This window comes from Sturnira hondurensis, unplaced genomic scaffold (genome assembly GCF_014824575.4).
Source record: "Sturnira hondurensis isolate 20B ecotype Veracruz unplaced genomic scaffold, ASM1482457v3 Scaffold0022201, whole genome shotgun sequence".
Classification (NCBI taxonomy): Eukaryota; Metazoa; Chordata; class Mammalia; order Chiroptera; family Phyllostomidae; genus Sturnira; species Sturnira hondurensis.
Genome location: NW_028094832.1, coordinates 279378 through 290941, shown reverse-complemented (window position 1 = coordinate 290941; position 11564 = coordinate 279378). Strand labels below are relative to the sequence as shown.

Here is an 11564-nt window from a genome sequence, read left to right as displayed (position 1 = left end):
TTGTCCAAGAAGGTTATGGCTGGTTTTTAAGACCACTTGATATTAAGGCTAAGTAGATACGGACATAGGGGGAAAGATGGCGGGGAGTAGAGTGAAGGAGTGGTGTTTCATTTTGGGTAGCTATTTTTAATAAGGAATAACAGCCCTGTGAAATGTACTATCTCCATAGTATAGATTAAAAGCAGTTTAGATCCTAAGTCACCCACCTAGTCACGGTTTTCATGTTCTTCCTCACTAAGTTACTAGAAATCACCAGTTCTAACTCCAAATGATGACAGGGTCTTTTTCATCAAGCATAAGCTTACAGATTCTGGCAAGGAGAGCAGTTGTAGGAGGCTGCATGACTGACTGGCATGTACAGGCTTTGCAGTCAGCACATTCCTACCCTGCCTTTTCTCCATACCAGTGAGACTCTTGGAGTATTTACTAAGTTTTACTTACATCAGCAGCTGTTAATTAAGCCTAGTATCCATGAGGGAATGAGTTTCCTTCGAGTACAATGAGCAGCACAGGCCTAGAATACCCACTGGCCTATGGGGCAGCCTGTCTCCTGTGGGCAGAAAAAAGGTGGGCAAGGTTGTATACAGATACACATTTTTTTCCTTTTCTAAAGGCACAGTAAAGGGTCTTTGAAGCCATTTCCACAGAATGGAGGGAAGCTACCGTAACACTAGACAAGTAGGAAAGCACATTGCATGATTCATGTTTCAATTAGCTACTTGTGTAAAAATGTTCAGGAGTTTTCAGGTTTCCACTGGCACCCAGTCTTATTCCCTAGAAGGAAAAACAGCCACAGACAGTGGAAGATGCTGTAACTATACAAATGCATATAAATACAAAGACTGTTTTCCAAACTAACAGCTTTTGTGTTGCAACATCTGTGGTAAGTAAAAAGAAATCGGGTAATGCTGAAGTAAAACAAATTGAATTGCCTGCAGCTTTAAAAAATGCCTTTAATAAGAATCATACTTTTAAAAATCTTACCATTATGAAAGTTTAAAAAAATATAGCACTCAGTGCAACGAAATGCTACATTTAATTATTATTCAAATACTTAAGGCAGGCACTCACAGTTTACATGTGAGAATTAGCATGATCCAAACTCTAATATCCACTTTTCATATCTTTCAATGTCTGCAGCAGACACAGACTTAGAAACCTTTTTTAGAGCCATTTCAAAGTCCTCCATAGTAGTAGGCATGTGCATTTCTTCTCTGGAAAGATTTCGGATTTCTTCTGGGGTCAAACCTTCGATTCGCCTTCTCATTGCCATCAAAGATGCATCCCTAAGTTTTAAATTAAAAAGCACCACAAAGTTATACTTTGATTGAATGAAAACCTCTTAGCTAGGAAATTATCTATTTCCTACAAGTGTAGGAAAAGCTAGCTGATGCATTTAGGTGATTTCTCCTCTCCCCTGTATTTAGTACCTTTTTATTTTTTTAAAGGGGAATCTTGAGACTCGAGTAGCTCTGTTCCTTCACCAAGTTTCAGCCTGTTTAGCAGCCACCATTTAAACAAAGAGATGGCAACATACAGCCGCTTTAGTATGTGCCCACATCAGCACCAATTCCCACACCAGCCCTGCATGATACGCTTGCTTTTGAGACGAGGAAACTAACACAGTCAGGCACCTTGCTAAGGCATCTCAACTAATACTTAGATTAGGACAAAATTTATGAGTCAGCAGGAACAGAGGCAGTCTGTCTTCTTACTGCTATTCCTACCACATTTAGGAGTAGAGATTGTACTCTACTTGGGTATGCCAAATCAATTTCAAAATGATACTTCCTACATAATGGTATATTGAACCTATGCACCAACATTAATTGTTCTAACCCAGAACAATTACTGATTTCCTGTTTTACATCCATTGTTCTAAAATTAGCTTCTTGAACTTGTTTTCAAATAAACAGACTCTCCACTGACATGTAAGATACACCAGTATCTTACCAGCACCTGCTAACACTCAATACCAGAACTTGTGTCTGACTGTAAACCATAATATGGGTCTTTATTCTTTACCTATCTTAATTTGACATTAAAACCTCATGATATAAGTTTAGACCCACCCTTGCTTCCAAAATAACTCATACCTGCACACGTTGGTAATGTCCGCACCTGAATAACCTTCCATGTTTTCTGCTATTCTCGAAAGGTCAACATCATCAGCCAATTCCAGCTCACGTAGACTTATTCGTAACAGCTCCTCCCTGCCTTTTGCTAATGTAGAAATAAATTCAGCAATGTAAGCCTTCAACATAAACATAAGTGTGTTGTTTTTTTAAGTCTACTTTGTGTGAGAAATTGTTTACAATTCTTAGAGCTCATTTGCTTAAAAATTAAGAGCCATTCACTGAATTTTACATTTCCTACTATCAAGGCTTTGACGCTAGATATAGCCAACCCAGTAATATAAGGAAAAAAACATCCTACATTTGTCTCTTGAAAGTTTATACCAAATTTTAAAATTTCTAAGCAAAATTACTTAAGAGTTATCAGCTTTCTGACAAGATTCACATGAAGATACCTGATGGTAATGGAATATAGATTCTTTTTTCAAGACGTCGTCTTAAAGCCTCATCAATATCCCAGGGGAAATTAGTAGCTGCCAGAACCATAACCATTTTGGAAGGGTCATCATTTTCAGAAGCACCTCCAACACCTAAAAGAAGGGTGAGCAAAGAGTCAAAAGATAGTAAGATACACAAAATAGAGCTCAACTACTTAAAGATCATCAAATAATATTTAAAGATCATCAAATAATATTTAGCACAACATTACAAGGTAGCAAAACCATCAAGCCTTCTAAAACTAACTGCGATCTTTGGTCTAAGAAAAATGAGTTGTTGTAGTGTGCAAAAACTATGACTCAAATAGAGTAATCAAAAGACCAGGTCAGCTCAACTATATAGAAATTATTTTAAATTTTCAAAAGCATACATATCCCTCCTTGAAGGCCAATTTATCTGCATTTATTTCAATTTCATGGCCAAAAACGAGAGATCAGCATATATGCCACTGTGAACAGCCGTCATTTCTTGCCTGACACCACTGTCTGTACCCAGTGTAATGGTGCCCAGCTCCGGGACCCACTCGCCAGCCCACTCGGGTCATCAGGAGCCGTGTGGGTTCATGCGCGCACACATGCCTACCATCCATCTGCACCAGCAGCTCAGCTTTCACCCTTCTGCTTGCTTCATGCTCTTCAGAAGTCCCTCTGCGACTACAGATGGAATCAATCTCATCAATAAAGATGGTGGCTGGAGAATAAAATCGAGCCTAAAGGAAGAAACCATGAAACATCAGGTTTTTATTTCATTTAAAAATAATCTATAGTTTATCAACCAGAAAATTGCTGAGGAACCTTCCACACTGTGCTTCTCTCCCTCTTGTCCTAATACTGGGGGGAGAGGGTAGAACTGGAACAAGTAAAATACAGTTTCTAATACAGACTTATGTACTTAAATATTATGTAGCATTTTTTGCTATTCAATACAATAACTGGATATGTATTTACATATGAGTGATAGAAATACAGGATTATCCTGTGTACTACAAAAAATATAAACTAATGGGAAAACATTTACAGATACTGGTTAAGTGTTCTAAATTTCCAGAAAAAAATTTGGTTAAAATTTTAAATAGAAGTACATAGATTCCCTCTTAAGAAATTCTAGTTAAACTGCCATTTTCATTTAACAAATACAAGTACTTTTTTTATCCTCTTAAGTAGTCAACTAGAAGAGTGAATTTATGTGGCCCAAGTTTTTCTTTTTTAGATAAACTCACATAAAGCAATACTCAGTTTCAACTGGGTTAAATTGTACAATTCAGTATTCAGAATATTCACGATGTTGTGCAGCCATCACTACTATCAAATTCCAGACTGTCTTCATTGCCCCGAAGAGATAACTCCTATTTCCCTTCCCCTAACCCCTGGCAATCACTAATTTACTTTCTGTCTCTATGCTATGGATTTGCCTATTTGGACGTTTCAAAAAATGGGATCATACAATATGTGGCCTTTGTGTCTGGCTTCTTTCACTGAGCACAGTGTTTTCAATGTTCATCTGTGCTGTAGCGTGTATAGCGTGTACTTCCTTTTTATGACTCAATAGTATCTCCCAAGTTTTTTTTGTACCTTTAATGTATTTCTTTGTCAAACCAAAGAACAGGAAAGACTGATTCATTAAATAACAGATCTAGTCAGGTATTAATCTAGTAAATAGCTCTATAAGACTCAGCAGTATCACCCTTCTCTTAAGTAGTCTGAAGGAACAATTTATTACAATAACTACAAAAGTTTATTGTTAACCATTTTTAAATGAAATACCCAAACTTATAGAATCACTGCCCAAGAAAGAACCTAAATGCTGACCAAGATTTCTCAAAACAGCCTGAGTGAACAAACAGCAATTTAAAGGTTTTTCTAAAAATAAATGTCTATAATGGCAAGTGAGTATTACAAAGTTGAACATGCAACTGTACTGGGTCTGTCAGTTCATTTGGACCACAGGTTATAACACAATACCAATCAAGAGGCATTTAGCTGTTGACGCCCTGGCTGGTGTAGCTCAGTGGATTGAGCGCAGGCCTGCGAACCAGACGATCACGTTTTGATTCCCAGTCAGGGCACATGCCTGGGTTGCAGGCCAGTTCCTGGCAGGGGACCCACAAGAAGCAACCATACATTGATATTTCTCTCCCTCTCTCCTTCCCTTCCCCTCTAAAGATAAATAAATAGAATTTTTTTTTTTAAAAAAGAGGCATTTAGCTGTTGAAAGTACTGTGCCTCCAAAATACGGATTTAGTTTTAGTCTGTTCACTTGAAAAATCTTAATATTTAAATCTTTCCTTTCTATTTGAAAATTTAAATCCTAAGTGATCTATTCTCTCCAAAAAAGTAATGTCATTTTTAATAAATCACCCTTACTTGGGTTTTGGGTGCTATATACAAACATTTTTATACCTTTCCCCCAGAGGGAAAGGAAAAAAAAAAGGAAGAAAAATTTCACTTGAGATTCTAGCTAGAAATCATCTACCAACGGAAACCACCTACCTACATGGAAAAAAATTAAATTTCAATCTGCACCACATAAAAAGCAGACTGACCGTTCCCAAATTCTGAGGGTGTGTAGAATAACCTGATTTAAAGCAAAGGCTATGTGGCACACTGGCCTGGATGACCTGGGAAAGTACCGTAGAGAGACCTTAGTGGACACCAATTGTTTTGCCTTCTGGTAAGAGAAGCACTTTTTCATTCATAAATCATCCCTTTTTCATCCTTATTCCACTACTTAAGAAGAGGCTGACTCTTTTGGAGACCCAGGCTATGATTCAGTGGCCACTCAGATCACTCAGTCTGTGTGACTCCAGTGATGGGATCCATGAGGCACAGGCCCAGGACCCAAAGTAGGCCAAACATCAATCCCTGGAATGCTGGTGGAGCAACTGGGAGGTGGGGGGTAGTCTGTGATCACCATAAAGGCAGAAAAGAAAGACAAAGCTAAGCCTCTGATGGCTATCTTAGCCACAGGGGACCTGCCTGTAACAGAGGTAAATGGGCAAAAATCAAGAAACATTTTTGAAAACATCTGAATTACAGGATCCTGCTAGGCCTAAAAATCTAAAAGGTTAACTTCTGAAAAATCCCAGTTAACTGACTCAATGTATTATTTTGGTTTAAACTCATTCGATTAGGCTTCTGACACTTGAGAGTTCTTGACAATACAACAAGAATTATGCAGTTAAATCAAGTTTTTGTATGTATTTGTTACCATGTTATATAAAAAATCCTGAATGTTTTAAAATAACGCTTAAGTGGCCTTAATTAAAGTACATGGATGAAACTGGAAAGCATTATGCTAAGTGAAATAAGCCAGGTGGTGAAAGACAAATACCATATGATCTCACCTTTAACAGGAACCTAAACAACAAAACAAACAAACAAGCAAAATATAACCAAAGACTATGAAATAGAGAACAGGATGACAGTGACCAGAGGGGAGAGGAGAGGGAATCTCAGGGAAACAGGGAAGGATTTACAGAAACAAATATAAAGGACACATGGACAAAAACTAGGGGAGGTGGCAATGGGAGGGAAGTGGGGAGAGATGGGTGGGTGGGCTGGGATGGGAGTAAAAGAAAACTGTACTTGAACAACAATTAAAATAAAATTTAAAAAAAAACCAATACGGGCCCCTCGAGTTTTGTCACTGAGAGGTCTGGGCTGTGCGGTGCAGAGTGGGCACTCCAGAGGCAGGTGAAGTCACCTGTAAAGCAGTCAAACCCAAGACAGGAAAGGTTTGAGAAAGTCTGTGATGGACAGAATATCAAGCTGGTTTCAAACATGAGTGCCAGTCAAAAGTCACAAAGGTGGAAGCTCCAAACTGCAGGCACTGGTTTGTGATCGAACCATTACACAAGTGGACAACTCAAAGCAGCACACTCAGATAGGCAGGGTTGATTTTAACGATGGTAATATCAGGAAGGCCAGTGAAAACTTAGCTGCTGGATAGGCCTTGATGAACCTCACTATAAAAAGTAATGTAAATCAGCCCTTTGTAACAGGCTCCCCACACAGGAGAAAATGGCCAGTTTTCTTAAATATAAAACCCTACATTAGATGGCAATTGCTGGGGGAAGAGGGGTATAAGGGGACTAAATGGTAATGGAAAAAATATAATAAAGATTATATATTTAAAAAATAAAAATAAAAAGCCTTGGCTGGTGTGGCTCAGTGGATTGAGGGCCAGACTGTGAACCAAAGCATCGCCAGTTCGATTCCCAGTCAGGGCACATGCCTCGGTTGCCGACCAGTTTCCTGGTGGGAGACACTTGAGAGGCAACCACACACTGATGTTCCTCTCCCTCTCTTTCTCCCTCCCATCCCTCTCTAATAATAAATAAAATAAATCTTTAAAAAATGAAAATTAGAAAAGAGTCAGCTGTCATGAAAACTGACAGCTAACTAGTACCTGTGACCCTTCGCACTCCAGCCTCTGTATTACGCAATTACGCGCACTAGCTCCTTTCACCCACTCAGCACGACAGACGTAGGCCCTGTATGACCGGCCTCTTCACACAGATGAAGCGAGGAGGGTCAGGACAGCAATCTGCCACCTAGGCAAGGACAGCGGTGGGATCTGACCCAGTACATTTGTATAAGGCCTCGTTGTTCTGAAACACTGACAATGCAATTTTTTTCCCCTGAAGCAAAGGAAAAACTAATTTTCAAAATGATCTCAGAGGCTCATTAGAGTCCTACTAAGAGTAAGAGGTATGGACTACTAATAAGCCATTAATAGAACATGTCAGAATTTGCATCCTGCCTGCCTAATGAATTTTCAAAGGTAAAGGAGAAGTAAAATGGGAATTGAAACTGGGAGAAACTTTTATAAGAAAATAAATAACCTGAAATTGTGAGGCTGTTTGTTTGCTTGTTCTGTTTTATTCTGAACCTAGGAAGGAAGACCTGGCATATCAGCATGGTGCAAGGTTCTGTCCACTAAGAGTGCAAGTCCCCGTCACTGTCTACAAATACGCGTATGTCCTAACACTTATAACTACATGATTTCTTAAATGAGGCAAGACTGAAATAATCAGTAAAGCTTAGCAAAGTCTATTGAATTCAATCCAAATATTCTACCAGAACGTGTTAGATTATGTTTCTGCTATTGATACTCAGATTAGTGGGAGTGAAAGAACACAAAAGGAAGGAGCAAAGAATGTAAGCCAGAGACTGGATCACTGAACTTGGGTACTCGGTATAACTCACAGAGTGGAGGTGCTTTAAGTTCCACAACTACTTACGATTTTCTGCATTATTGTTAGCATACTGCATTTACCATATTACAACTAAGCCTACTGATTTTAAAAACATAATTTCAAATGCCTACAGCAGATTAATAAGGTAGATCTCACAACATAAGCACGCCCATAAAGTAACAGAGATGGCTTTTCCTCCAGAGGAAAGGGGACAAAGAGCAACTCAAGTTACTGATCTGAGTAACAGACTCTAACTTCAAGGGCACTGGCATCGTACTCTGGGAACAGTGTCATTCTGCCTATAGCCATTCCACGCACTGGATAGTTACAACTCACTTTCGCCCCTTTCAGAGGTAAAGAATCATGAGAGTTGTCTCAAACATTCACCATTTCAAACAGAAGACGAACAAGCTTTTCAGACTCTCCTCTGTACTTAGAAGTCAGCGTTGATGAAGAGACGTTGAAGAAAGTTGTCTTGCATTCTGTAGCTACTGCTTTGGCGAGGAGAGTCTTGCCCGTGCCAGGTGGGCCAACCATCAACACTCCCTGTTAGGAATACAGCAGCATAAGTGAGGGATTTAGCAGCCATTGTTCTAATTCACCAGAACTCTACTACTAAGATCAATTTTCAACCACCTTACACACAATATTAAGACAAATAAATAGAAAGTAAACAGAAGCATACTTTATCACAAACTTATCTATTACAAAAATATAATAACAATATCACTAAAAATTTAAACTCAGATGAGAAAAAAATATAATCAATATTATAATACTGATATTACAGTATCATACCCTAATATGAGTATCATTAGTATCTGGATATATTCCCAGTTATATTTATTTGAGTCTTTTTGCTCAAATAAATTAGTTATTTTTTTACATAGTTATACTCAAAGAATGTGTATAATTTTGTATCTTGCTCATCACTTAATATTTATAGATTTTTGAAAATTAAAAAGCGCAACCATTAGCACATTTTCCAAATCCAACAAAGAGTATTTTGACAGTCTTTTCCCCCTCGGCCCAATCTTAAAAAGTCCTCATTAGGTGCAGATATGTCTCATTTCCTAAGAAAAAGAACCGGATACCAGTTGGCAAAATGACATAAAATGGGGTGTTTTGCATTATGCAAGTTGTTCACATTTGCAAATACAAGCTCATTCTAGATCTGCTATATGTCCAACTTTCCAAGATCATATTTCTTATTCTGGGAACCTTTAAATAGCTTCTGGTCTAAGCAAAATTCTGATTAACACAGCATATACTTTTTAGTTTCAATTTTCTTTACCTACTCTACTACTTTCTCTCCTCTAATACAGATAAATATTGGCTTTCTACAGCCATGTACTTGCCATTCACTTCGACAATCCCATAATATCAATGAACTTACTTTCCATGGTCTCCTAATGCCCTTAAAGAATTCTGGCATCCACATTGGTAACACCACCGCTTCCTTAAGCAACTTTTTAGCTTCTACCAAATCAGCAATATCATCCCTGAAACAGAAGATATTGTATCAGTCACCTCTTAGATTGTATTTTTAACTCTATGTAGTCATTCTTGAGAGCCACTGGGAACCCACGATTTGATGCTGCTGAGTGCTAAGGTTCCCCCTCCGCTCAAGCACTAGTGAACTAAATGAGGCCATGCCAACCAGTACACAGACAGCACACTCAGTACTTTCAGTGTGTGTCAGTGATGATCCTCAGCTTGGCAAATGAATACATAGGTCTACAGGCCCATTCAAGTATTATTATGCCATCCCAATTTAATACAAATTCCCACTTGTGTTAATAATGCTCATTCCATAAACTCCACCATTTAAAAATGATGAGCGCATTAAAAAAACAACCATACATACAGAATAAAAAGCGTATAAAGCAGAGGCAGGCTGCAATACTGCTGCTTTGTCCCCAACCCTGGTAAGAATAAATTAGTTATTTTTTTTACATAGTTATACTCAAAGAATGTCTATAATTTTGTATCTTGCTCATCACTTAATATTTATAGATTTTTAAAATTAAAAAGTGCAACCATTAGCACATTTTCCAAATCCAACAAAGAGTATTTTGACAGTCTTTTCCCCATCAGCCCAATTTTAAAAAGTCCTCATTAGGTGCAGATATGTCTCATTTCCTAAGAAAAAGAACCGGATACCAGTTGGCAAAATGACATAAAATGGGGTGTTTTGCATCAGGCAAGTTGTTCACATTTGCCAAGGTTCAAGAGTATCCTAGAGACTGCTACGAGGCCTTCTCCAACCACACTATTACCATCACCACTACCACCACTACTGCACACACAGTATCTTAAATGAAAATATACATCGTATAGATATCAAATAGCAAAAAATATATTTAAATTATCCCCCAAACCACACCTAAAATAATATAAGGTTTTAACAAAATACTTAACTTCATGGGAAAAGGAACTTTTATAACTCATTGTGATAAATTATGGTTCTTTAATTAGATATAACGCTAATGAAGTCAAGAATCATTGCTCTAAACGACAGGAATAAAAGCAGCATGTACTGGATAAATGCAGAGGTAACAAGCAACACACATGCATAGGAATCACTGCCACTGCACCACTAGAGGATGTCTCACAAAGAAGATAAAATTTCTACGAATCTCATTCCCACTCTGTATCAATTTTCTACAGAGGTTATTTTATTATTATTTATTTTATTAAATTAAGAAGTCTCAAACACAGCCCTGGCTGGTGTGGCTCAGTGGGTTGGGCACTGTCCTGCAGATCGAAAGGTCACTGGTTCAATTCCCAGTCAGGGCACATGCCTGGGTTGTGGGCCAGGACCCCAGCTGGGGGGCGTGTGAGAGACAACCACACACTGATGTTTCTCTCCCTTTTTCCCTCTTTTCCTCTCTCTCTAAAAATAAAGAAATAAAAATCTTTTTAAAAAAAAAGTCTGACCAAAAATTAGCACAGCCTGAACAGACGTGGAGTTGTTCACCGTATGTCATACACTCGTTGCATGTACCCCCAAGGACTGATTTTCAGTGCATGCCCACATTTGCTCCATTCTCGACTCCAAAAAGCATCTACAGCACCTAAGCATTATAACTTACCAGCGAACATTCGGATTCTGAGAAATTATATCTCTTTCCAAAGCTTCTACTAAGTCCTTATCATATCCAGTACTATCAAATTTATTTGTCTCTGGTTCTGTAACTGCGGCAGGTGATTTGTTCTACATCAGGAAGAAAAAACAAGAGCTTTTGATTAACTCAAAATTTAGATTTTGTTTCTGTGAATCAGAAACAAAGATTGGACTCAAGTCATATTTTTTAAAAAGCTAATATAATAGAACTAATAATGACAGAATCAAAGACCATAAGTCATCCTTTTACATATACATCAGAGTTTCATACTCCAGTTTTACTTTTACATAAGAAGTGCAACAAAGATGTTAAAAATAGAAATATGCGTATGGGCTGATGAGAATAAAAAAATTAATACCGAGATTAACTGTGATCCTGTGTGACACTTACCTCAAGTTTTAGAGAAGATGAGATTGAAGACAGACGGATTACTTAGGCTAATGAGTCCACATCAGTGCTCCTAAAACATTCCTTTTCACTATTCCCACCCTCCCTCCAAAAGAGGGACTCATCTCAGACCTTAGGTGAGACCCTCTCCTACCCTCTCTGATGACAGTCATTAGAGCCACAGATCCCAGACTACATACTAAAATATTCCAGCGCACAATGGCAAACTCACAGGGAATTGAAGCATATTTTAAATTTTTAAGGAAAGCACGGCACTAC

The 11564-nt window shown here is 38.2% G+C and overlaps 1 protein-coding gene across 3 annotated transcripts in view; it reads right to left on the bottom strand.

Moving 5' to 3' along the window:
• Positions 1-218: 218 nt before the first annotated feature.
• The window catches only part of KATNA1 (katanin catalytic subunit A1), a 31334-nt gene continuing 19988 nt past the window's right edge, over positions 219-11564 (bottom strand). For all 3 annotated transcript variants that reach the window (XM_037034710.1, XM_037034711.1, XM_037034712.1), the window contains 7 exons: positions 10866-10987; positions 9167-9272; positions 8158-8316; positions 3156-3282; positions 2531-2665; positions 2097-2223; positions 219-1286 (listed from right to left, as the gene is read on the bottom strand). In XM_037034710.1, the coding sequence (XP_036890605.1) occupies positions 1088-1286; positions 2097-2223; positions 2531-2665; positions 3156-3282; positions 8158-8316; positions 9167-9272; positions 10866-10987 (975 nt within the window). In that variant the 3' untranslated portion in view covers positions 219-1087. The remainder of the gene's footprint in view (positions 1287-2096; positions 2224-2530; positions 2666-3155; positions 3283-8157; positions 8317-9166; positions 9273-10865; positions 10988-11564) is intronic.